At 33.8% G+C, this 26,877-nt stretch overlaps 3 protein-coding genes across 3 annotated transcripts; 2 read left to right on the top strand and 1 right to left on the bottom strand.

Annotated features, from left to right (window-relative positions):
* Position 1: 1 nt before the first annotated feature.
* On the top strand, positions 2-6,511 carry LOC141345442 (RNA-binding protein NOB1-like). Its single transcript, XM_073850295.1, has 9 exons — positions 2-70; positions 1,845-1,977; positions 2,087-2,220; positions 2,304-2,375; positions 2,548-2,688; positions 2,785-3,072; positions 3,786-3,883; positions 3,994-4,138; positions 5,245-6,511. The coding sequence occupies exons 1-9, from the start codon at positions 2-4 to the stop codon at positions 5,503-5,505; spliced, it is 1,341 nt and encodes a 446-aa protein (XP_073706396.1). The 3' UTR covers positions 5,506-6,511.
* A 61-nt stretch (positions 6,512-6,572) lies between these two features.
* On the bottom strand, positions 6,573-15,803 carry cog8 (component of oligomeric golgi complex 8). Its single transcript, XM_073850296.1, has 5 exons — positions 15,475-15,803; positions 12,738-12,945; positions 9,522-10,340; positions 7,084-7,252; positions 6,573-6,981 (listed from the first exon to the last, which is right to left on the bottom strand). The coding sequence occupies exons 1-5, from the start codon at positions 15,801-15,803 to the stop codon at positions 6,578-6,580; spliced, it is 1,929 nt and encodes a 642-aa protein (XP_073706397.1). The 3' UTR covers positions 6,573-6,577.
* An 86-nt stretch (positions 15,804-15,889) lies between these two features.
* Positions 15,890-19,886, top strand: nip7 (NIP7 nucleolar pre-rRNA processing protein). Its single transcript, XM_073850946.1, has 5 exons — positions 15,890-16,024; positions 17,219-17,305; positions 18,004-18,142; positions 18,879-19,019; positions 19,717-19,886. Exons 1-5 carry the CDS (start codon positions 15,969-15,971, stop codon positions 19,834-19,836), a joined length of 543 nt encoding a protein of 180 aa, XP_073707047.1. The 5' UTR covers positions 15,890-15,968; the 3' UTR covers positions 19,837-19,886.
* The last annotated feature ends 6,991 nt before the right edge of the window (positions 19,887-26,877 follow it).

The raw sequence follows: 26,877 nt of genomic DNA, 5'->3' as shown, positions 1-26,877 counted from the left end.
GATGGTGGCGACCATGGTGGAGCATGTTGTGGTGGATGCGGGCGCTTTTATCAAAAGGGCTCCTCTACATGTGAGTTATTGTTGTTGACTTTGGCCTCTTTTTTAATTAATTAAAACAGCTGTTTAAAAATGTCAGGTTTACTGACTGTGACGCAGGATAAATTACAGCGATGGCATGTCACGTGTGCTGTACTGTGACGCAGGATAAATTACAGCGATGGCATGTCACGTGTGCTGTACTGCGGTGTAGTAACAAAGTAATTAAAGAATAAATAACGTAATTGATAGACATAATATTCTATAGATTGTATGTACGCTGTGTACGAATTTGCACGATTGCGACACACACACACAAAAAAAAAAACATTATTCTACTTTGTTTTACCGCAGTGTGCCTTTGTGGTACCTTCGTGTATTTCTCAATAGTTTTATAGTAACGTTACTGTTTACCATGGTACACCAGATCATTTAGTCATTCAGTACCATGAGGAACGCTGGCAACGAGATCTAGTGCTGTGAAATAGTTAATCGCATCTAAAATAAATATATTGCAGTGCAGTCAAATGATTAATCACATCTAAAATAAGAATATTGCCTTGCAGTCAAACGATTAATGCTATTCAAAATAAGTATATTGCAGTGCAGTTAAATGATTAATTGTAATTAATCACATCCGGAGTAACTATGTTACAGCTCTGTCAAGCGATTAATTGCATCAAAATAAGTATATTGCAGTGCTGTCAAATGATTAATTGCAATTAAATTGTATCAAAATAGGTATATTGCCGTGCTGTCAAACAATTAATTGCGATTAATCACATCAAAATAAGTGTATTACAGTGCTGTCAAACAATTAATTGTGATTAATCGTATCAAAATAAGTATATTGCTGTGCTGTCAAATGATTAATCGCATCAAAATAAGTATATTGCCGTGCTGTCAAACAATTAATTGTGATTAATCGAATCAAAATAAGTATATTGAAGTGCTGTCAAATGATTAATCATAATTAATCACATCCAAAATAAGTGTTACAGTGTTGTCAAACGATTACTTGCGATTAATCGCATCAAAATAAGTATATTGCAGTGCAGTTAAATGATTAATCGCATCCAAAATAAATGTATTGCAGTGCAGTCAAATGATCAATCGCAATCACATAAAAAAAGTATATTACAGTGCTGTAAAAAGATTAATTGCGATTAATCGCATCAAAATAATTATATTGCAGTGCTGTTGAATGATTAATCATAATTAATCACATACAAAATAAGTATATTGTAGTTCTATCGAACGATTAATTGCGATTAATCACATCAAAATAAGTATATTACAGTGCTGACAAACGATTAATCTCATTCAAATAAGTAAATTACAGTGCTGTCAAACGATTAATTGTGATTAATTAATTAATTACATCCAAAATAAGTATATTGCCGTGCAGTTAAACAATCACATCCAAAATAAGTATTTTGCAGTGCAGCAAAATAATTAATCGTGATTAATCACAGCCAAAAAAGTATATTGCAGTGCAGTCAAACGATTAATTGTGATTAATCACATCAAAATAAGTATATTGCAGTGCATTAAATGATTATTCGTAATTAATCCCATCCAAAGTAAGTATACTGCCATGCAGTCAAACGATTAATCCCATTCAAAATAAGTATATTGCAGTGCAGTCAAACGATTAATTGTGATTAATCGCCAAACTAATTAATCATTTGACAGCACTAACTACTTATTTATGGTAATACTATATTTATTACACACACACACATTTGTCTTTTATGCAACATTTGATGTGTTATCACATGTTTGTTTGTGCTATATTTTTTTTTTAGGAAATTGGAAAGAACATTTATACAGTCAAGGATGTTGTTGAAGAAATTCGGGATAAACCAACAAAAAGGAGTTTGGCTTTTTTGCCATACCAGCTCAATTATAAAGAACCATTTCCAGAGCACGTTAGATTTGGTAATAACAACTTCTACCATTGCTAATGCTTCTTATTTTGTATTTATTTGAATGCTGAATTATGGGTGATGATGTATGCATATTCATTTTCATTTACTTTGAATCTCAGTTACAGAATTTGCTAAAAAGACAGGAGACTATCCCAGTCTTTCAGCCACAGACATCAAGGTCTTGGCTCTGACTTATCAACTGGAAATCGAGAATGTGGGAACAGAGCATTTGAACAAAGAACCTGTGAAGAAGGTATTGATGATTAATTAATTCAGATCATAATTCTCATTCATTCACATCTGTTTTTCAACATTATTTATCTGTTTGCATTTCAGGTCGAAATATGCGGTACACAAAGACATCCAGAGGCTCCTGTTGGCATTGCTGGTTTCCATTTTCCATCAAAAGTAAGACATTACTTGCATTGTATTTGCTCAACATTACTGAAATGAACATCCAAGGCTTTTTCTCATTTGATACAGATGTTTTTTGAAGAAATATGTAAATAAAAGTAAAAAAGCAATGCAGGTTTATTTTGAAATTACCTTAAATTAAATGAATCTTTTTTCCCCTAAAAAGTCTTCAGGAAAACAAAGTACAGTTGTCCAAAGCCCACCTACAACAAACGAGCCACAAGACCCTGACAGTTCACAATTTAACACCTTTCAGTTCTGGAGGAGTCCTCTGCCCAGCATTGAAAATGACCTTCTGGAATTGCTGGTGAGAAACCGACAACATCCAAACTGCTCCCACTGTCATTTTAGACCAAAGTCATCATGTCAATCATGTTTTCTTTCTTTCTTTCCTTCTCTCTAGGAGGCAGATGCCATCACAGTCACAGAGAAACTAGAGTCTGTTGACCTGTCTGCTGACAGTCACCTGGCTGAATCTGAAGAACATGGTGGCACTAATGGAGACCAACATGAGAAAGAAGAAGAAGAAAGCAGCGATGAGGAAGAGGATGGTGATGATGATGATGATGATGGTGATGGTGGAGGTTGGATTACTCCCAGCAACATAAAGCAAGTCCAGATGGACGCTGGTAACTGGGGACCAACAGCAGATGTCAACGTGGGCTGCGTGACCACTGACTTTGCCATGCAGGTACTTGATTAGACATATTAGAAATTAACACATTTTTCACAGATTTTGTCCCAATAGTGAACCTTGTTTACCTTGTAAATGAGTTTGTTTCTTCATCAGAACAGATTTGGAGAAATGTAGCATTAAGTGAATGGGTGCCGTTAGAGTGAGAGTCTAAACAGCTGATAAAAACATCACAATAATCCACAAGTAATCCAAACCACTCCAGCCCATAAATCAACATCTTGCGAAGCATAATAATGCTTTCTACAGTGACAGAAGTCATCTTATTTAAATCATGAGAGAAATATGCGCAGATCAACCATAGTTTACAAGCCAATAGAGTTCAAATAAGGTGGATTTTGCTGTGAGAGGACAACAGGAGGTGGACTTTCACTGGAGGAAGCGCTATAATGGATTATGAACTCATATTTTAGATGGAAGCAATGGTTTGAATTGTAAAAATGCCGTAATGAAAGATTTGTTTCTCATAAACATGCAGCTTTTCGCTTCAGCAGATTTGATTTGTGGACTGTAGATTGCTCGTGGATTGTTGTTGTTTTTATCAGCTGTTTGGACTCTCACTCTGACGGCACCCATTCACTGTAGAGGATCCATTGGTGAGCAAGTGATGTAATGCTATTATAACTATTAGTTTAATCATGCACATTGAGCAAATGTGGTCAATTATGTCCATTATTTTGTCACAAAAACTCTTTTTGTTTTCCTGACAGAATGTTTTGATTCAGATTGGACTGCATGTGTTGTCTGTTAATGGCATGCTTATTAAACACACCAGGAGTTACATTCTGCGCTGTCATGCCTGCTTCAAGTAAGTGATAGATTTACCTCAAAAAATAATAACAGTTTTGTAGCAGGATTAATTAAACATTTATAATATGACTTGGATACTGTAATGAATGTTGTTTTTCATGTTTTTAGGACAACAACAAACATGAACAAATCTTTCTGTCCAAATTGTGGGAACAGCACCTTGAAGAAGGTTCCTGTCACCATTCATGAGGACGGCACGGTGCAGATGCATTTTTCCAGGAATCCCAAAGTGATGAATCCAAAGGGGAAGAGAGTGAGTTATGCTTTGGATGCTGAGACAGTTATTTATGAGCTAAATGCATTAGAAATTTGGCTCAGTTTATGTATTTGGAAGGTATTGCATGAGTAGTGTCACATACAGTTCAAGTCAAAAGTTTACACACACCCTGCAGAATCTGCAGAATGTTCATTATTTTACCAAAATAAGAGGGATTATACAAAATGCATGGTATTTTTTATTTAGTTATGACCTGAATAAGATATTTCACATAAAAGGCATTAAATATAGTCCACAAAAAATAGTTGAGTTTATGAAAATGACCCTGTTCAAAAGTTTACATAGAGTGCCCCAAATCAGCCCACTCTTCTTTAGGAAAATCCATCAGGTCCCACAGATTCCTTGTTTTTTTTTTTTTTTTTTTAGCATTTTTTTTTTAGCATTTTTGTGTGTTTAAAACCTTTCCAACAATGACTGTATGATTTTGAGATGCATCATTTCATACTGAGGACAACTGAGGGACTCATGCAACTATTACAGAAGGTTCGAACACTCACTGATGCTCCAGAAGGAAACACAACGCATTAAGAGCCGAGGGTGAAAACTTTTTGAATTTAAAGATCAGGGAAATTTTACTTATTTTGTCTTCTGGGGAACATGTAAGTAGCTTCTGAAGGGCAGTACTAAATGAATAAATATGATATTTAAGCAAAATAAGAAAAATGTGCACATCATTCTGTTCAAAAGTTTACACCCCTGCCTCTTAATGCATCGTGTTTCCTTCTGGAGCATCAGTAAGTGTTTGAACCTTCTGCAATAGTTGCATATGAGTCCCTCAGTTGTCCTCAGTGTGAAAAGATGGATCTCAAAATCATACAGCCATTGTTGGAAAAGGTTCAAATGCACAAAAATGCTGGAAAACCAGCAAATTTTTGGGACCTGAAGGTTTTTTCTGAAGAATAGCAGGCAGTTTAACTGTTCATGACAAACAAGGGACTCATGAACAACTATCATTTTGTATTATCTCTCTTATTTTGGTAAAAAAAATTAACATTTTGCAGAAGGTGTATGTAAATTAACAACTGTAAATCAATGCTAGTGATCATGTACTTATGCTTTGTCTCTTCTCTCATTCTTTTCAGTACTCTTTGCCTATGCCACAAGGAGGAAAACACGCCAGCAACCCACACCTGGTGTCAGATCAGCGTTTCCCCCAGCAGAGATTGTCTAGAAAGGCTCGTCAGAAGACTGATGTGTTTGATCCAGATTACCTGGCCGGCAGCTCTCCGTTCTCCGAGCATGATGTCTACAGCAGGTCAGCTGGCTTACATTTGAGGGAGACCCAGACCGGAGGGGGAAGACAACGAATAAATCCTAACGCAGCACGCAAAAAAAAATGTTAAGAAGTGATTGGGTTCTCACACTACCTACAGAATCTGAACTGAAAGCCTAACATGTTTATGGTGATTTAAATGAAACAGCCGTTTCATTTTTTTTCTCTTTACCTTAAGTCTATATTACAAAATATTTTCCTTATTCTGTTCTCATACCAGTTGAAATTGTGATAAGGAAGTCATATTTTTGTGCTAACTTATCTAAAATATCTTATTCAGATCAATACTAAATAAAAAATGACATGCATTTTGTATGATCCCTCTTATTTTGGTATGTAAACTTTTGACTTCAACTGTAAATGGTTTTCGAAGAGTAAGTAAGGAAAAACTGAATCTTTGATTCGTTCCAATGATTATCAAAATATCAGAAAAACAGCCCAATATTTTTGATCCAGTTTTAATAAAACTCCCCCCTCCCAAAACAATAATAAAACAAATAGCAAACAATAAACAGACAACAGAAATAAAATGCAATACATAGTCAAATTATATTTTGACTTGCATACAGATGCCACAAAAGGTATAAGAACACTTAAGTTAAACATCATGTTTTACCATGTTTACTTTAGATAAGCTGCATGACAAATGATGCACAAACAATGACATTTGCAATGTCATTTCACCATCTAGTCACTCATAGTTTTTAGTGTATATGTGAATCTCAAGTTTTCAAATTCATAGGTTTCCTAGTAAAGAAACCAGTTTTAGGTCATCACATGATCATGAGTATGTTTCACTAATCTCAAACAAACAAAAGAGTCAACATCTTTTTGTAAAATGTTTTGCTTGAAAATGCCATCTTTCTTTTATAATAAAAAATCAATATCAAAATATCAAGTGTCATTTGTTATCTAATGCAATGGTTTTCCGACATTTTAAGTGTGACATAAGTGTTAAAATACTTCTTGGGATCACTGAGTCATAGAAAACGTGACGAGATTTTCACAATTTGAATATATTACACCATATTTAATTACATTGTATATTACATTATTACCTTCACCAAATAAAGTTGCAAATAAAAATGCAAACCAAGCCCTGGTCAAAGTATGTTCAGATGCATGTATGCATTTAGTGCTTTTTATTTTGACAACATCTCCTCAACATTAATGTCTGTTGTGGACAAATCATCTGGCCCTGTCAAGTCTTGTACATCAAAGGTCGTTTTAGGCTCCGGGCTCGGGTCGTTTTCCTCTGTACTGACTGCTTCTGCAGAAATGTTCTCTTTTGGTGAAAGATGAGGATCAGGTGCTGACACAGGCTCTTGTTTAGAAAATACAGGCTTTTCTTCTTGAGGTGTTACGGGTTTGACTGCAGTCGAGGGATCTGATTCAGCTGTGGTCAAGCTGCTCAAATCAGTGCAGAGATCCAGGACAGAGGTCACAGGCTCCTTCTGGGGAAGAACAAACTCCAGCGGCTGCAGAACTGCATTCACATTAATGCAGCCAAGACTGCCATATTTATAAACCTGGGTTGGTGGAACGCCTACAATACAAATACAAGATAGGCAACATCATATAGTGTCTGCAACGTGTTTTATTTTTGTAATGTGACAAATGCCCAAAATTTTATCCTGAGGATATTTACCTAGTATGAGAGCAAGCTGGGCTGGAGGAAAGAGAACTTGTAAACATCGGTTCAAGAAAGGCACCATGTCTTCAGCAAACGCACTGCAGAACTGAACGAATAACTCCCGTTCACGACTGCTGAAGGCAGATTCCTCAGCTCGATGGAAAACCAGGATCAGCTTGGTCACCTACAAACAGAATAACATTAAATCAGATTATGTCCAATCGGGAATAACCGTTTAAGTAAATATATGTCGGCAACATATATAAGCCCGTTTCTGCCAAGGAATAAAAAACTAAATGTAATTGTGATTTTTTTTCTCGCAATTAAGATTTTACATCTCACAATTCTGACTTCTTTTCTTAGAATTGTGAGATATAAACTCATAATTCTGACTATTTTTTTCCACAAATACAAGTTTGTATCTCACAATTTTGACCTTTTTTTAAAAACTGTGAGAATATACACTCACAACTCTGACTTTTCTCATAAATGCGAGTCTGTATCTCGCAATTCTAACCTTTTCTCCCCTCACAATTCTGAGTTCCTCACAATTTTGACTTTTCTCATCGTAACATTTCTGACATTTCATCAGAACTGTGAGATATAAACTCGCAATTCCAAAAAACACTGATATGTTCTCAGAATGAGTTTGTATATCACAATTCTGACCTTTTTCTCGCAATTCGAATTTATATCCCATGATTCTGACTTTTTTCCCTCGCAATTGCCCAGAACTGAGATATAAACTCGCAATTCAGACTTTTTCTCACAAATGCGAGTTTGTATCTCACAATTATGCCTTTTTTTCCTTGCAATTGGCCTTTTTTTTTTTTTTTTAATTGTGAGATATAAACTCGCATTTCTGACTTTTTTTTTTGTATCTAGCAATTCTAACCTTTTTTCCTCGCAATTCCGAGTTTATATCTCACTATTTTGACTTTTCTTGTCGTAATTGACTTTTTCATCAAATTGTGAGATATAAACTCCAAAAAAGACTGATATGTTCTCAATTTGCGAGTTTATATCTCACAATTCTAACCTAATAACTTGCAATTGTTTGAAAAAGTTTAAATCTTGGAATTCTAAGTTATTTACATCTCGGAATTCTAAGTTATTTAAAACGACTCACAATTTAACTCACTCAACTTTTAAACTCACAATTTAGAGAAAAAAAAAATCACAAATGTTTAAAAAAAAAAAGTTTATATTTTGCAATTCTGAGAAAGAAAGGAATTTTAAGTTTAAATCTTGGAATTCTGATCTTTTTCTCACAATTCCGAATTTATATCTCACAATTTTGACTTTTTTCCTTGCAATTTACTTTTTTCACAGGATTGCGAGATATAAACTCGCAATTCCAAAAAACACTGATATGTTCTCAGAATTTGAGTTTGTATATCACAATTCTGACCTTTTTCTCGCAATTCGAATTTATATCCCATGATTCTGACTTTTTTCCCTCGCAATTGCCCAGAACTGAGATATAAACTCGCAATTCAGACTTTTTCTCACAAATGCGAGTTTGTATCTCACAATTCTGACTTTTTTCCCCCTCACAATTAGCCTTTTTTTGTGAAATAAACTCGCAATTTTGACCTTTTTTCTCACAAATGCGAGTCTGTATCTCACAATTATGCCTTTTTTTCCTTGCAATTGGCCTTTTTTTTTTTTATTGTGAGATATAAACTCGCATTTCTGACTTTTTTTTTTTTGTATCTAGCAATTCTAACCTTTTTTCCTCGCAATTCCGAGTTTATATCTCACTATTTTGACTTTTCTTGTCGTAATTGACTTTTTCATCAAATTGTGAGATATAAACTCCAAAAAAGACTGATATGTTCTCAATTTGCGAGTTTATATCTCACAATTCTAACCTAATAACTTGCAATTGTTTGAAAAAGTTTAAATCTTGGAATTCTAAGTTATTTACATCTCGGAATTCTAAGTTATTTAAAACAACTCACAATTTAACTCACTCAACTTTTAAACTCACAATTTAGAGGAAAAAAATTCACAAATGTTTAAAAAAAAAAAAAAGTTTATATTTTGCAATTCTGAGGAAGAAAGGAATTTTAAGTTTAAATCTTGGAATTCTGATCTTTTTCTCACAATTCCGAATTTATATCTCACAATTTTGACTTTTTTCCTTGCAATTTACTTTTTTCACAGGATTGCGAGATATAAACTCACAATTCCAATTCTGAGGGGGAAAAAATGACTAATATGAGTTTATACCTCACGATTCTGACTTAACTTGCAATTGTTTACAGCTTAAATCTCAGAATTCTTAATTATTTTCTCGCAATTTTGAGTTTATATCTCGTAATTCTGACTATTTTCTCTGAATTGTGAGATATAAATTCGCAATTGAGAGAAAACAACTCAGAATTATGTGATTTCACAATTCAGAGAAAAAAAAAGTATTTTAACATATTATTAATGTAAATAATTACCTTATTAAGGGCCTCCTCAATGCATCTGCTAACTTCCTGTGCGAGTCCAATCGGACAGCACAGACGTAAGTCATTGAAGGCTGTCAGGACGTTATTGAGGAAGCAGGCTAGAGGTGGGAAATCCAGCAGAGCCATAGGGGGCTGCAGTGTGCCCGGCTGGGTGCTCGGGACCGCTGGCGGAATGGTGCTTCCAAGTATTGCTGGGAAAGAAATCAGTGTGTACAAGTTCATATCCTCTTGGAACTTGTCCACCGCTTCCTGAATAGCCTTACGGAACGTGTCCAAAGCAACCTGCTGAAATATGGGAGCGAGCTGGCCACGGAAATCCGCCCCGACCCGACTAAACGAAAGCCCGAAGTACATACACTGGCCAAGCAGAGAGTCCAAACGGCTTCCCACTCCACGCTGGAGATCTCGATCAAGGGTTTCCAAAAATTGCGCCGCCTGCTGGACCACCCATCCATGAAAAATGGCGCTCTCGTTCAACGCCTGACCCCCGGGTGGCAGCAACGGATCCTCGTCGGAGAATATAGCACGGTACTGGGTGATGATGTCGAAGAGATGCACGCGGCAGGTTTCGATAGTTTTGGTAATGTGGAAGTACGGGTCTTCATCTGGGATGGCAGCGAGAATGGATCGCAGCCAACTTCCACGGGCTTGCAGGAACTTGACGCGCAGCTCGGCTTCGGTGAAAACATCCATTCTGCGCAGGTATCCAATCACGCGCAGGCAAACCGGGAGCTGTGTGTTACTACGGAGCTGTTGAAGAAGTTGGTTCAGCATAAGCTGAGCAGAAAGTCGAACCTCATGGACAATTCCCTGAATGAACACAAAATGCAATATTATTTAGTATAAACATTTGACATTTTTCAGCCATTTTTATGTCCACTCCTCTTCAAAATCATCCGACATAGTCATTTTTCGTAAAGGATGTTTGACTTTCTTTGCATGTTCGCTTTATTAAACACTATTTCTGCCTACATCTTGCATGTGTGGTTCTGTAATGCTTGAGGTTCAGCTAGTGCAAGACAAGCATTTGTGGTTAAAAAGTATATCAATTTGTATTTATTTTTTTTTAGAAAATGACAGATCGTTTCGCTACATAAGACCCTTATTCCTTAGGTGGAATCATGTAGAAACTGCAATTTGGACCTTCAACCCATTGGCCACCACTGAAGTCTACTACATGGAGAAAAATCCTGGAATGTTTTCCTCAAAAACCTTAATTTCTTTGCAACTGAAGAAAGAAAGACATGTCTTGGATGACTTGGGGGTGAGTAAATTATCAGGAAAATTTTCATTCTGGAAGTGAACTTTTCCTTTAACATTTTCGGCAGGTTTTCCCTGAACAGACGGTAAAGGGATAGCTCACTCAAGAATGAAAAATTTGCAACAATTTATTTATCCCCAAAACTTTCAAAGAAAGACTGATAAATCTTGCAATTGTGATATTTTTTTCTCAGGATTGAGAGTTTATATCTCATAATTCTGACTTAATAACTTGCAAATGAGTGTAAAATGTGTATAAAATCAGAATTGCGAGACAAACTCTCAAATCTGAGAAAAAATAGTCAGAATTGTGAGTTTATATCTCCCAATTCTGACTTTATTTCTCAAAATTGCAATTTTATATCTTAGAATTCTGATTGTATAACAATTCTGAGAGAAAAAAGTCAAAATTTTGAAAAAAATATATCAATTTGTAATTTTTTAGAAAATGACAGATCGTTTCACTACATAAGACCCTTTTTCCTCAGGTGGAATCATGTAGTGCCCTTTGAAACTGCAATTTGGACCTTCAACCTGTTGGCCACCATTGAAGTCCACTATATGGAGAAAAATCCTGGAATGTTTTCCTCAAAAACCTTAATTTCTTTGCAACTGAAGAAAGAAAGACATGTCTTGGATGACTTGGGGGTGAGTAAATTATCAGGACAATTTTCATTCTGGAAGTGAACTTTTCCTTTAACATTTTCGGCAGGTTTTCCCTGAACAGACGGTAAAGGGATAGCTCACTCAAGTATAAAAAATTTGCAACAATTTATTTATCCCCAAAACTTTCAAAGAAAGACTGATAAATCTTGCAATTGTGATATTTTTTTCTCAGGATTGAGAGTTTATATCTCATAATTCTGACTTAATAACTTGCAAATGAGTGTAAAATGTGTATAAAATCAGAATTGCGAGACAAACTCTCAAATCTGAGAAAAAATAGTCAGAATTGTGAGTTTATATCTCCCAATTCTGACTTTATTTCTCAAAATTGCAATTTTATATCTTAGAATTCTGATTGTATAACACAATTCTGAGAGAAAGAAGTCAAAATTTTGAAAAAAATATATCAATTTGTAATTTTTTAGAAAATGACAGATCATTTCACAACATAAGACCCTTTTTCCTCAGGTGGAATCATGTAGTGCCCTTTGAAACTGCAATTTGGACCTTCAACCTGTTGGCCACCATTGAAGTCCACTATATGGAGAAAAATCCTGGAATGTTTTCCTCAAAAACCTTAATTTCTTTACAACTGAAGAAAGATAGACATGTCTTGGATGACTTGGGGGTGAGTAAATTAGCAGGAAATTTTCATTCTGGAAGTAAATTTCTCCTTTAAAATTTTTGGCAGGCAGACTTAAACAGACTTTAAAGGGATAGCTCACCCAAAAATAAAAAAGTGGCAAAGATTTATTCATCGCCAAAACTTCAAGCATTTCTTTCTTCTGCTGAACACAAAAGAAGACATTTTGAAGAATGTTGCCAAAGTCAATATAAAATTCTTTCTATACTATAGAAGTCAATAGCTACAGTCAACTGTTTAGTTATCAACATTCTTCAAAATATCTTATTTTGTGTTCCAAAAAAATTGAGGGCGAGTAAATGACGACGAATTTAAATTTTGGGTAAAATCTCTCTTTAAATTTGACAGATATGTTGTGAAAGAAACATGTTTATAGTGTGTATGTTAGATACCAGTATTCTACATTATTCAAATGTGACTTTAACATTTCTTATTATCATTAATGCTGCTTACAATTTTGGTAAAAAATGAACTGTAATACATATTTTTCAGGGTTCTTTGATAAATAGAAAGTAAAAAAAAAAACAGTATTTCTTTAAAACAGAAATTACCAATGCGGTTTTAACTCAGTATGACTTATTTTCTTATAAAAATGTATTTATCTTTGATTATTGGTGCAGAACAGTATCATTATATACCTGAATGACAGGAAGCGATGAATGTTTTTTCTCCAGTCTCTTCACATAAGCGGCGAGCTCCAGTGCCTCCTCGTAGTATCCGTTCCGCACGCATGTGTCCATCAGCTGAGGGATCTCCAGAATCTCCAAGATCTCAGTGTGTCGATTCAGTGTCAGGCTGTTCATACGCCTGCTGATGCTGATCTCCTCTGCCTCCTTTATAAAACCTCTGCAAAGAAACAAACCAGTTACTCACAGCATTTCTGAACATATTTTATAAAGTATAGTGCACTGGAATATTTGCTTGGCTTCTAATGCAGTCCATTTTTTCCTCATAGGACTAATATTAATGTCAAATGATGATAACTTACATTAATAAGCATTGCTGCTTTTTTATAGAAACTGTTATTTAACAAGGACGCATTAAATTGATCAAATGTGACTAAGACATTAATAATGTTACAAAAGATTTTTGTTTTAAAGAAATGCTGTTCTTTGGAAGCCCATTTCCGCCAGTGATTAAAAATAAATTAAAAATGTTATTGTAACTTTTTCTCTCCCAATTTTAAACTTTTATTCTCAGAATTGCATGATATAAACTCACAATTGCAAGAAATTAAGTCAGAATTGAGAGATTTTTCTCGTAAATGTGGCTTTTTTTTCTGAGAATTGCAAGTTATAAAGTCTAATTTTGAGGGGGAAAAGAAAGACTGATAAATCTCTCAATTGTAATTTTTTTTCTCAAGTTCATATCTCGCAATTCTGATTTTATAACGTGCAATTTTTTTTTTTGTGCGACCTTATGGTCCATTTCAGTTTTGTTTTTTGTTTTAAGTGTGCCTGTGTTAATGCCAATTGCATAAATCTTTGTTCAGGTGTGTATTTTTATTGAAATTTTAACATTTCCTTCAAAAAAATCTATTTTACCCTCAGTACAAAAAATACTCACACTCAGGACCTTAAGGACAAAAATGTCCACATTGAAACCCATTAAAACTGCAATTTTTTAACCCAGGGACATTTGACTATAAAATGATGCAATATTTGCTAATAGGCATTCATTTTATCGGCAAGGCTTTAAATGTTACATTTTTACCATTTTTTACTAGATTGTGCCGTTTTTTCAAATTTGGCATATAAAAGAAAAACTTGCCTTTTTTTCTGCTTATGCATATTATAGTCTATTATAGAGTCAATTGGAAAAATAATGCAGCTATAATTGTGTGGGTATGTTGGTAAGGATGTCAGAGTGTGGTTTGCATGTGTTTACTGAAAATGTTTATGGGTGTAATTAGTTTGAAAGAAATTATATTGTACTGGCAATCAAAAATCCCACTCCATGTATATGAGTCTCACCCTTGGCAGGGTCATAGGGCCATCTGAAAACTAGGAATAAGGTCAAAGAAGGTTAATGAGCTTTGAGGATTTTTCTTTTTCACCTAAACGGACATTTTAATCCTTGATTGCACTTTTTCATTTGTTATTGGTTTTGTACGGAGATAAAAGGTGAGCTTGAATTTGATGTAGAAGTTCAGATGTCCCTAAACACATTGTTTTTGTTTTGACCACAAGAAAATGCTGATTGTGTAGTCTGGTAGATTTTATACAAAGTTTGAGTGTTTGCATAGCCAAAATTTTACATATTTGGTGCTTGAGGGCTTGGTCATTTCATTGCTCGCAAGATGAAGAGATGTTATTTAGCAGAGGAAGCTCCGTAGCTGGTGTTGCCCGCTGACAGCGAGCATTATGTAAAGAAACCAGCTTTTAAAGCATTACAATTATGAATGAATATTTGATAATTATGAATAGAAAAGATGCTGATAAAAAACAACAGTCGGTAAAAGTGGAAAAAAATATTAATATATAGCATTTCTATGACAGATGGCCTTTTGTCCATTATGGACCTAAGTGTTAGTTTTTTTTTTTTAAATCTGACACTACATAAAAAATATAAATGCCTCAAAATGAATGTTGTTGTTCTTCACTGACACACCCAAGAAGCTAATAAGCAAAGAAAAAATAATCTGCTTAGCATTTAGTATATGGAAATAAACTACTATTTTTCATTTTCTCATAAAAAAAAACCACCTGTGGCATTATGTAAACAAACCAGCATTTAAAGGGTTAAAATTCTGAAAATTAATGAATGTTTGGTATCTATGGATAGAACAGACGCTGGTTAAAAAATTGGCATCAGTGAAAGTGGAAAAAAATATTAATAAATCATACTTTTATGACAGTTTTTGGACATGGACATTTTTGTCCATTTTGCACCTATGTGTAACTTTTTTTTTTGAACGCACAAGGGTTCAAAATTACTTTCTAATTTACTTTTTTCTTTACTAGGATCTTTTCTTTAATTTAAAGAGGAAACACCCACATTTCGAAGAATTTTCTTAGAATTTTGTCACTAGGAGCAACTTATTGCGCAAAGATTTTATGAATACGGGTCCAGATCTCTGTGTGGAGCACTGGCTGTTATCAGACTTATTGTGGAAACTAAAATCTCACTGGATTATTACAATTAATGGCAAAATGAATGTTTGGAAAGGTAAAACTGATACTTCCTACTGACACACTACAGCAAAAGATAGAAATAACTGACTTAAAACCATTTTTAGCTGGTGAAAATACCAGTGTTCTAATCATTTCAGTCATCAAACCATTAAACATGAGCTGTCAAACTTTTCTGTCTGTCTGTTAATCATCTGTCGTTACTTCCTCCCTTGTGTTTTGACAGCGCGAGTGAAGCACAGACCTGCATCTCTCAGTAAAGCTGGGTAGTTTGTGCAGTAGTTTAGAGAGGCAATTCTCTACTGTGCTGAAGTCAGTGTAGATGTGCTGTGTGCAGTCCGCGGTCCTGATGAACGTCTTGTAGTTGGTGAAGGCCAGCTCTCGGGTCTGCTGCAGGATCTGCGCCCGCTCCTCCGCCAGACGCTCGGGCTCGCGGTTCAGCTCATCCACACCGCAGGAGCTCAACTGCGACAAATACGCCGCGAAGTCCGGGTTCTCCCTCCAGTTCTCAGGAAAGCTGTCTTTAAAGATTGAGGCCAGGATACTCTCATCTTCCACGTCTACGGCAGCCATGATCGAAAATGTTCGTTCGAAAGCCTACAACAAACTTTATTTAAACGGAATGACGTCACAGGTGTGCGACGGACTGATTCTGAACCCACGTGGCTTGCGACACGCACTGCGAGAGCTGCGGTGTTTATCGTGCTTCTTTAGGAAGAATATCATTATTTTGTCATCATGCGTCCGTTAACAGACGAAGAGACAAAAACGATGTTTGAGAAACTCTCTAAATAGTAAGTGACATGTTTCGGCAAGCTTTAATTAGAGAAGGAATGTATTAACGAAAGTTTAGCCAAATTGTGTCATCATGTCATGTGTAAAAAAAAAACATAAAATAAACTGTTTCACACTTTTAAAATGTACAGTTTATGTATTATTATATATTGTATAAGATTAGGATGGCGTGAAATCGATGATGTGATATTTATATTTATTTTACTGTTATTTGTATTATGATTTCCAATGTTTACATGAATATGATTTGCATAGTGAGCTCTTATTTATATAATTATTTATAAGTATTATATACACTACCAGTCAAATGTTTTTGAACAGTAAGATAATTTTAATGTTTTTTTAAAAGAAGTCTCTTTTGCTCACCAAGCCTGCTTTTATTTGATTCACAGTTCAGCAAAAACAGTACAATTTTGAAATATATTTACTATTTAAAATAACTGCTTTCCATTTGATTATATTTTAAAATATAATTTATTCCTGTGATTTCAAAGCTGAATGTTCAGCGTCATTGCGCCAGTGTGACATGATCCTTCAGAAATCATTCTAATATGCTGATTTGTTGTACATTTTCCAGGATTCTTTGATGAATATTAGGATTCATAGATAAGGATTTAACTGAAATTATAGAAATGATATCAGTTAATACTTTTATGTAGCAAGGATGCTTTAAACTCATCAACAGTGATGATAAAGACATTTATAATGTTACAAAAGATTTCGATTTCAGATAAATGCTGTTCTTCTGAATGTTCTATTTATCAAAGAAACCTGAATAAATTCTACTCGGCCGTTCTCAACGCAGTAATAATAATTGATGTTTTTTGAACAGCAAATCAGAAAATTAGAATGATTTCTGAAGGATAATGTGACTGAGTAATTGTGCTAAAAATTCAGGTTTGAAATCACAGGAATAAATTACATTTTAAAATATATTCCAATAGAAAACAGTTATTTTAAATAGTAAAAATATTTCAAAATTGTGCTGTTTTTGCTGCACTTTGAACCAAATAAATGCTGGCTTGGTGAGCAGAAGAGACTTATTTAAAAATATAAAAAATGTTACAGTTAAAAAACCTTGACTGGTAGTGTATGTGTGATGCACAATACAGCACAATACTATTTTAAATTATATTTAAAGTATTTTTTAATACCAGTTGCATTAAGTACGCCTAATTTTTGTCTTTTTCTAGCATTGGGGAGAATATCAAACTTCTTATTGATCGGCCTGATGGGACTTACTGTTTCAGACTTCATAATGATCGAGTATATTATATGAGGTAAGGTTGTCTGCTATCTGATATTGGCGATAGTCGGATGTAAACAACAGCATGGTTTGCGCAGTTAATGTACTACTGAATACATATAGAGAAGGAATTAGTAAGCAGGAAAGGGCATAATATTTTGACAAACTAAAGTAAATAGGTGGTAAAGATACGTACAAGCAGTATTAATTAATATATTAGCCTAATATTTCACCTACCTGACCGGAAATGATAAGAGCAAACAAGAATGTTGTCGAGATTCTTACCCTGGAAATCCCGGTTCAGTTTGGCCAACCACAAACGCCTTTTGTTCCTCAGACAGTTTTTTCCACTCTTCTCCTTGATTTGTTATAATTTTGGCAGTCTATAGTACTCTAGATGTTTTTCCTGGTCCGACCGATTAGTACAGCCCAAAACATGACAATAATTGACCATTGTCAAGAGCAGTGTTCAGCAAAGTTCAGTGGCATTGTTTACGTTGTTTACGTGAAGACACTCTATATTCATAATAGTCAGTTGGCTTACGTCAAGATGAGTCATTGATATTTTGGTCAGGAAAAAAAAAAGTTTTTAATGTATGAAGCTGCTGCAAATAATTTATTAATGAATATTTAGGTGTACACTTGCATAAAAATTACTGAAAGTCCAATTTTGAGTCTTGATGTTGATTTAAATGAAATGGTACTCTTATTTCGTCATCTTTTCCATTGTAGTGAAAAAATCCTGAAGTTGGCTACAAATGTCTCCCGAGATAAACTGGTATCGGTTGGCACGTGTTTCGGAAAGTTCACAAAAACACAAAAGTTTCGTCTGCACATCACAGCTCTTGATTTCCTTGCTCCATATGCTAAGGTACATATTCATTCTCATTGTATATAATCCATTAATACTGTTATTTTGCTGTTGATTGGTGTTAAGCTGCATTGAAACAATCTGTATTGTATAAAGCGCTATAGAAATAAATGTGACTTATGTCTGTATTCACACTACCAGTCAAAAGTTTTTTAAAATGTTTTTTTAAAGAAGTGTCTTTTGCTCACCAAGCCTGCATTTATTTGAAACAAAATACAGCAAAAACAGTAAAATTCTGAAATATTTTTACTATTTAAAGTAACTGTTTTCTAGTTGAGTATATTTTAAAATGTAATTTATTCCTGTGATTTCAAAGCTGAATTTTTAGCATCATTAATCAAGTCACATGATCCTTCAGAAATCAGTGTAATATTCTGATTTGCTGCTCACAAACATTTATTATTATTATAATTGTTGAAACCAGCTGAGTAGATTTTTTTTTTCAGGTTTCTTTAATAAATAGAAAGTTCATGAGTACAGCATTTATTTCTAAATGGAAATCTTTTGTAACATTAAAAACTATTTTAAATATTAAAATATTTTACAGTATTACTGCTTTTGCATTAAATAAATGCAGGCTTGGTTAGCAGAAAAAACATTTAAAACTTTTTGACTGGTAGTGTATATATTTATATATCACACTGGACATAATCAACTGTGCCAAACTTTTGACTGGCTATATGCACATAGTGTATCATATTTCAAAATGTAAAGTGCCTCATGTATGCCATTGTAGTTTAAGGTGTGGGTGAAGCCAGGATCAGAGCAGTCATTCCTGTATGGAAACCACATCATGAAGTCCGGCCTGGGGAGAATCACAGAAAACACAGCGCAGTACCAAGGAGTGGTGGTGTATTCAATGTCTGATGTACCCTTGGTAAGACATTTTTGTTTGAAAATCCACAGCTGTCATGTTAAATGAATAGTTCACCCCCCCCAAAAAATCTGCTGTTGTCTGTTTGAGCTTATTCTTCATCAGAACAGAGAAATTAGAAATATAGCATTACATCACTTGCTCAACAACAATGCACAAGTAATCCACACCACTCCAGTCCAGTCCATCAATGAACATCTTAGGAAGCAAAAAGCAGCATGTTTGTAATAAAACCTTGCTTTCAGCTAAAATGCAAGTCCTCTATCCATAATATTGCTTTCTTGGATTTCAATGTGAGAGGACCACAGGAGATGGACTAAGCATTATTATGGATTAGCCGGAATTAAAATTTGAGTTTAAGACGCCTTAATGATAAATTTATTTCGTACAAACACACAGCTTTTTGCTTCATAAGATGTTAATTGATGGACTGGCGTGGTGTGGATTACTTGTAAATTATTGTGGTGTTTTTATCAGCTGTTTGGACTTTCATTCCGACGGCACCCATTCACTGCAGAGGATCCATTTGTGATCAAGTGATGTAATGTTATATTCTCCAAATCTGTTCCCATGAAGAAACAAACTCATCTACATCTTGTATGAACTGATAAAGTGTACGTTTTCAGCAAATGTGCATTTTTATGTGAACTGTTCCTTTAAGAAAAGTATTCAGTGATCTTGTTTGGTGCACTTTTTTCAGGGCTTTGGAGTGGCAGCAAAGACCACACAGGAGTGTCGGAAAGTCGACCCCATGTCCATAGTGGTTTTCCATCAGTCTGATATTGGCGAGTACATCAGAAGTGAAGACACGCTCACATAAGAGGATATAATATCTCGACATTCTGATGTTTGTACATTCTTATACACAAGTTTGACAGACTTTAAAATGAAAGCATTGCATTCTTTTGGACAGTTTTCGGTGTTAAAACGTGTTGTATATGATTTCTCAGCAACTATTTCTGTATGAAAGAAATAAAAAAGACCAAAATATCAAGGTTTTGAAAAAACATTTTTTTGTGATTTTTATGAATCATTTTCTTTTGATTTTGAAATTAAACAGGGCAGCTGGGTAGTACTAAACCAAACAGGATACAAAACCAGATGAATCATAAACTAGTTAAATATAAAGGTTTAGTTAAAAAAAGGAACACTTACTTGCTAAACATTTTGAATACTGTTATTTTGCTGTTTATTGGTATTAAGCTGCATTGAAACAATCTGTATTGTATAAAGCGCCATAGAAATAAATGTGACTTATGTCTGTAATCACATTACCAATCAAAGAAGTCTCTTCTGCTCACCAGGCCTGCATTTGTTTGATCCAAAATACAGCAAAAACAGTAACATTTTGAAATAATTTTACTATTTAAAGTAACAGTTTTTTTATTTGAATATAGTTTAAAATGTAATTTATTCCTGCAATTTCAAAGCTGAATTTTAAGGTTTTGAAAGTGTTTTTTTTTTTTTTTTTTTTTTGTGATTTTATGTATTATTTTCTTCTGATTTTAAAACGATACAGGGCAGCTGGGTAGGACTAAACCAAACAGGATTCAAAAAATTAATAATTCACAAACCCGTTTCATGATTTCACATCTCGATCTAAAAGTCAAATGATTTGCGAAACGCTCCGAAGTCAAATGATTCGCGATACGTGATTTGAAACACATGATTCGTGATGCTTGATCAGATTGGAGCGCTTCAAAACAGTGAATCATTTAGCAGAGCAATAGTTTAACTTATTCGCAGTTTCGAAAAACTCATCTCTGTGTTTTTAACACTATTACAAGCGATGCCGAATTCCAAAATGAATGGCTCGCCTTTTTCAATTTGATCTGTTTTTTGCTAGTGAATCTCTTGAAATTAACGATCGAAGTCACGAGTTTGAATCAGTGGGAGCGGTCCAGTGCAAATGACTCACGCAATTGATTCGGTTCATCTGTTCGTCTTTTCACATCTTCAGCCGTGTGTACACAACATTCTTGAGGAGAAATCAGCATATTAGAATGATTTCTGAAGAACAGGGTTCGTACAGATGCTGTAAAATTAAATTCCAGAACTTTCAAGGACTTTTCAAGCACTATAGTGAATCGCTTAAAATGAATGATCGAAGTCACGCGTTTGAATCAATCTGAGCGCTCCAGTGCAAATGACTCACTCAGTTGATTCGGTTCATCTGTTCCTCTTTTCGAATTTCAGCTTTAGCTCGCTAGTTTTAGGACATTAACTGAAATAATCAAAAAAGTATGTTTTTTTTTTTATTGTGTGAAAAGATAAGTGCTTATTGACAAAATTAAACACTTATTTCATAGATAGCCGATATTGCGTTCAAATAATTCAAACGCTTTTCAAGTAAGGACCTAACTTTTCAGGAATATTGCTATTTTTAAGGGTTTTCCAGACAGCACCTTGTACAAACCCTGGAAGGATTATGTGAGACTGAAAACTGGAGTAATGATGCTGAAAATTCAGTTTTGCATCACAGAAATAAATTATATTTTATAATATAAGAAAATAGAAAACAGTTATTTGAAATTGAAATATATATATATAATATTTTTGATCAAATAAATGCATCCTTAGTGAGCATAAAAAACTAAATCAGGTTCACACTTAAGGTTTCAATGGCTTTTAAATCTAATGACTTTATTATGTAAAAGAACTTTACATAAGAAAGAACATCATAACTTGATGACACTTGAAAGTATCAGAACGATATTTGTTTACACCATTTATTACAGACATAATTTCATAATCTTTGCTTTGTGGCTGTAAACCCTGTTTCCAACATTTCCAAGTTCAGACACTGCTTAAAATGAGCTTGAAGCTTTGAGACGTTTCAGCGAATGACCCGTTTCCCGCCGTGTGAAATCTGCAGCACTAGAAAGGTCTAATGTGGAGAAAAAGTGAAAGTTGGAGACAAAGTTTCCAGATTGAGTTGATAGTATCAGACTGATAACGGGAATACGCTCGGCTGAACCACCAAATGTAATAGATGCCATTCTTCTGAGGTTAATGAACAGAGCAAACATCCCTCTTTACAGTCAGTTTTTACAGTCAAGTATAATCTAAAATCACCTAAGCATGTTTTAAAAATAGAGTTGAGGTCAGGCAAATACTGTTGCAGTAGTAATAATAGCACAGAATGCAAAACCCTAATTATTCTAATGCAAAGAAAACGGTCCCTCTTCTACCCAATGGTATAAAAAGCACGAGATACATTCTTAGTGATGTGCTGATAAAAGGCAAGTCCTCTCATATCAAATCCAAAACATGATCTTCAGGGATTGCCTATACTACATATTCCCTTTACAGAAAATGAATAACTCGTAGACTTGTTTAGAAAGGCTCAAAAAGTCTAAATAAATTACACCAAGCCATTCTAGTTCAATCCGAGTCCACGTTTTTCTGATGAAAAGCCAGTCGTAATAATGAGAAGGGAATGTCTAAAATAAGATTTCAGTATATTAACAAAATTGGCACACAAACTCATTGTAACATAAATAAAAAGAGGAATTACACTGATATTTATGGCAGAGTGACATTAATCTAGAATAATTTTTCCGGCATATCCATTTATCTGGTCTTTTGTGTTAAAATGCCATTGGCTTCATCTTTTAGGCCTTCCTGAATGGTTGTGATACTAGAACCAAAGCATCAAAACATATTCAAATATTGTAAACATAATATCCAAGAGCATTAACACACGCATCTCTTCCGCTTGGTAAATGGAGTGGTTTGGTAAGCCTCTCAGGATTTAATATGTGATATAATTCTCATGTACTGCCATTATTTTTTTTTTTTTTTTATGGATTTTATATCTTTTTAATGTAAAAACAACTAATTTTCTAATCATACAGCAAGGAGAATCTCACAAAGCCAGTCAGAAACATATCCAGGACACATTTTCACACCAAAATCAAAAGGAAAAAAAAGTAAATTGTATATTCCATAAGGAAAATATGCAAAAATTAATGGGAGTAAATAAATACTATGACAAATACTATTTGAAACAATTTATTATTTTGCCAGATTTTCTATATATATTTTATAATTTAAAAGTGATTGCATTTCTAGTAAATTAAAGTATATAATTATATATAAAATATATAAAAAATTTAAAGTCACTTAAACACTTAAATTATATATGTGTGTGTGTGTGTGTGTGTGTGTGTGTGTGTGTGCGTGTGTGAAATATGGCAAGATAATAAATTAAATTATTTCAAAGTTAAAATATTTTATAATTCCTAATAAATCTGTCATATCCATATTTTATAAAGAATTTATTATTTAAAAGTGAATTTGTATTATTAAAAAAAATTATATAATTGTAATATTTTAATATTGAAGGTACAATTTATGATATATATATATAATTAATAAAAAAAATTAACTAAAAAAATATATAAAATGACAAAATATATTAATTATATAATTATATTATTTCAGTTTCAAAATATTTTAGAATTTTTAATAAATTGACTTAAATATTACAATTAAAGGTATTATTTTGCCATTTTATATATAATTTTTTATATAAAACTATATATTTTTATGTACTTTTAAATAATTAAATTTTATGTAAAACATGGCAAAATAATAAATTACATTATGTAAAATTACAATATTTTATAATTTGTAATAAATTGTAACTTAAATATTACAAACTATCATAAATATAATTTATTATTTTAGCATATTTTATATAGAATTTCTTGTTTAAAAGTGATTTTTATTATGAAATAATATTTTTTTTGTGAGAAGGGCCTAAAATAGGTTTAATTGTCTTTATATAAATTATAATGAGTTTTTTATCATTTCATTTTGGGGGTCAAACATGACACAAAGACGTTCTTGACCGATTTTGTGAGATTCCCTTGAAAATCAAAGCAACACACAGATCATCTCGACCCTGCCGAACAAGTTCCAGCTTTATATGACGAAACATTCTCCAAAAGGAAAACGCAAGGTTCACCATGAAACGATTCTCTAAGCTAAAGGTAAAAGCAATCTACCGCTGAAAGTGAAGAAGACGATGAAAACACGATGCGAAGCGAAACATACTATAAAACACAAAGTGATAGTCAGCCTCAATGAATTGTGCAAGTCTCACTACATGGATAGCCCCCTTCCACGTCAGCTCATTTTACTCCTGTGCGTTAAAATTGCAATCTACACGTTAATTAGAGTTCCTGGCTCAGCCGTGGGCCTCGTGCGTACGGAGGACATACTTTAATTATGTACGCCGTAATGTGATTTGTCTTTATTTATCTCACAGAGCAGCTTAAGGTCAATGTGAGAATTATATATAGTCTCACTGTCCATTCAAGTTCTTTGTGGGCTTTCATTTCAAGACTACAGAATGAGGCTATTATTATCTCTACAATACATGAAGATGAGACTACTCGAAAATGTCTTTATCTTTTAGGTTATGCGTTAAAGACAAGGTGACTAAACCAGCCTAAGAAGGTGAATCTCACAAGGAAATGTCCAGTTCAAATTTAACACTAAATTCAAAAGAAAAAAACAACAACACAATATTTAACTGTATTTTATATAAAGAAAGCTTATTGTATTACGATTTTATTTATAATTACAGTAATGAGAATTTGTTTAGTTGCTTAGTGTGAAACAAATCTCTATGGAAGCCTGTTTCCGCCACTAAATAAAAAATAAAAAAAGATTATTGCGACTTATCTCACAATTCTGACTTTTTTTCTCAGAGTTGCATTACAGAAACATGCAATTTTGACTTTTTCTCAAAATTGTGAGATATAATATACATATCAGTCTTTTTTCCTCCTCAGAACTGGACTTTATAACTCGCAATTGCGAATTTATATCTCACAATTCTGACTTTATTTCTTGCTATTTTGACTTTATATCTCACAATTCTGAGCAAAAATAGTTGCAATTGCAATTTTATTTTTATTTTATTTTATTGCAATTATGACACTTTTCGCAATTGTGAGTTTAGAGTTCAGAATTGCGAGATGTAAACTAGTCGAAAAAACTAGTAGAACATAGTCGCAATTGTGGGATACAAACTAAATTCAAAAGATTTTATATCTCGCAATTCTGACATTATTTTTTTTACAATTGTGAGTTTATATCCTACAATTTTGAATTTATATCCAGAATTTTTACAGTTTTTATGACGCAATTCTGAGAAAGAAGTCAGAATCGCGAGATACAAACTCGCAAAGTGCAAGAAAAAAGTCATGACTGACTTTTTCTGACTTTTTTCTCGAGTTTATATCCCACAAATCTAAAAAAAAAAAAAAAGTCTGAATTACAAGAAAAAAATCAGAATTGCGAGTTTATATCTCGCGAATTTGACTTTATTTCTCACAATTGTGAGTTTATATCCCACAATTCTAACTTTATATCTAGCAATTCTGACTTTATAACTCACAATTGTGCGTTTATATCTCACAGTTGAGAAAAAAAGTCAGGATTGTGAAATACCAACTCGCAATTGTGAAAAAGTCAGAATTGCGAGAATAGATGTCAATCGCAATTCTAAATGTATTATATTCCACAATTCTGACTATATATTTTGCAGTTGTGCGTTTATATCTCACAGTTCTGAGAAAAAAAGTCAGAATTGAGAGTTTATATCCCACAATTCAGACTTTTTATCCAGAATTGCGAGTTTATTTGACGCAATTCTGAAAAAATTTTTTTTGAATTGCGGAATACAAACCCCCAATTGTGAGAAAAAAGTTCAAATCATGTGAATCTGACATTATTTTTTCACAATTGTGACTTTTTATCCAGACCTGCGAGTTTATTTGATGCAATTCTGAGAAAAAAAAAAAATGTTGAATTGCAATTTATATCTCACAATCGTGAGTTTCTATCCCACACTTCTGACTTTATATCTAGCAATTCTGACTTTATAACTTGCAGTTGTGAATTTATATCTCACAGCAGAGTAACAGTTGCGAGATAAAAAGTCGCAATTACCTTTTTTATTTTTATTCAGTGGCGGAAACGGGCTTCCATAATCTCACAGCCATTTGTGAATAAAGAAATTAAAAACTAAAAATAGCATAAATAAATTTCAGTGCAAATGTATAAATACTCAACATTTTAAATAAAATATTATATATTGTTTGCATCTAAATAATGCAAATAATTTCCAATCGATGTTTCTAAAATTTCTAATCTAATCTAAGTCTTATTTATTTATTTATTTTGATTTTGAGGTGGTATATAACCACCTGGCCATTTCCTGACAGTTTTTGTGAGATTCACCTTAGAAACTTTTTTTTTTTTTTTGGCAAAACATTCCTTTGCAAGTTTCTGTTTGGTTTATGATCCATTTCTTTAAACCACCATAGCATATTAACCATTATTTTTACACTAGATGCTATTTCTTCAAGCTGGATAACGGATATCGACCCTTCGAATGTTTCGTAAATGTCCGAACGACGGAAATAAATGAAAAGCAAATAAAAAACCCATGAGTGTAAATGTTCATGAAGACAATATGAGCATAACAAGCATGATCCGCCTTACGAGGTAATAATGTGTGGACACAGACGGACTGTATCGAGACGTAGCCTCATTGTTCCAGGAGCGACATCAGTTATTGAACAGGTTTTCCACCGTAGTACCTCCAAACCTGCTTCAGCATTAAAGGAAGGAGTCCTATGTCCTATGTGAGGGGGGTAATAGGCATGAAGGCAGACGGCTATGCCTTATAGACAGCATTCTTCACTCAGACTGAGAACTCGGCCCCGTTCTTCCGGGCGCGGACCATCAGAACCCGAAGGCGGAGTCCAGCAAAAGGGTTGAACCAGAGCAGAGAGGGCGGCCCGCCAAAAACAGCCTTCATCCCCTCCCATCGCACCCGTCG

The sequence above is a fragment of the Garra rufa genome, chromosome 11, assembly GCF_049309525.1.
Source record: "Garra rufa chromosome 11, GarRuf1.0, whole genome shotgun sequence".
Lineage (NCBI taxonomy): Eukaryota > Metazoa > Chordata > Actinopteri > Cypriniformes > Cyprinidae > Garra > Garra rufa.
The sequence above is the reverse complement of the archived record's forward strand: the minus strand, read 5'-3'. Positions and strand labels throughout refer to the sequence as shown.

Excerpts from the sequence above, each read along its gene's own strand:
- cog8 (XM_073850296.1), bottom strand. The coding sequence starts at position 15,803 with ATGGCTGCCGTAGACGTGGAAGATGAGAGTATCCTGGCCTCAATCTTT. Across the intron at positions 12,946-15,474 it reads AGCTTTACTGAGAGATGCAG|AGGTTTTATAAAGGAGGCAG; the intron begins GTCTGTGCTTCA and ends GTTTCTTTGCAG. Across the intron at positions 7,253-9,521 it reads TTGAGGAGGCCCTTAATAAG|GTGACCAAGCTGATCCTGGT; the intron begins GTAATTATTTAC and ends TTCTGTTTGTAG.
- LOC141345442 (XM_073850295.1), top strand. The coding sequence starts at position 2 with ATGGTGGCGACCATGGTGGAGCATGTTGTGGTGGATGCGGGCGCTTTT. Across the intron at positions 1,978-2,086 it reads TCCAGAGCACGTTAGATTTG|TTACAGAATTTGCTAAAAAG; the intron begins GTAATAACAACT and ends TTTGAATCTCAG. Across the intron at positions 2,689-2,784 it reads ATGACCTTCTGGAATTGCTG|GAGGCAGATGCCATCACAGT; the intron begins GTGAGAAACCGA and ends CCTTCTCTCTAG.
- nip7 (XM_073850946.1), top strand. The coding sequence starts at position 15,969 with ATGCGTCCGTTAACAGACGAAGAGACAAAAACGATGTTTGAGAAACTC. Across the intron at positions 16,025-17,218 it reads TTTGAGAAACTCTCTAAATA|CATTGGGGAGAATATCAAAC; the intron begins GTAAGTGACATG and ends GTCTTTTTCTAG. Across the intron at positions 17,306-18,003 it reads GATCGAGTATATTATATGAG|TGAAAAAATCCTGAAGTTGG; the intron begins GTAAGGTTGTCT and ends TTTCCATTGTAG.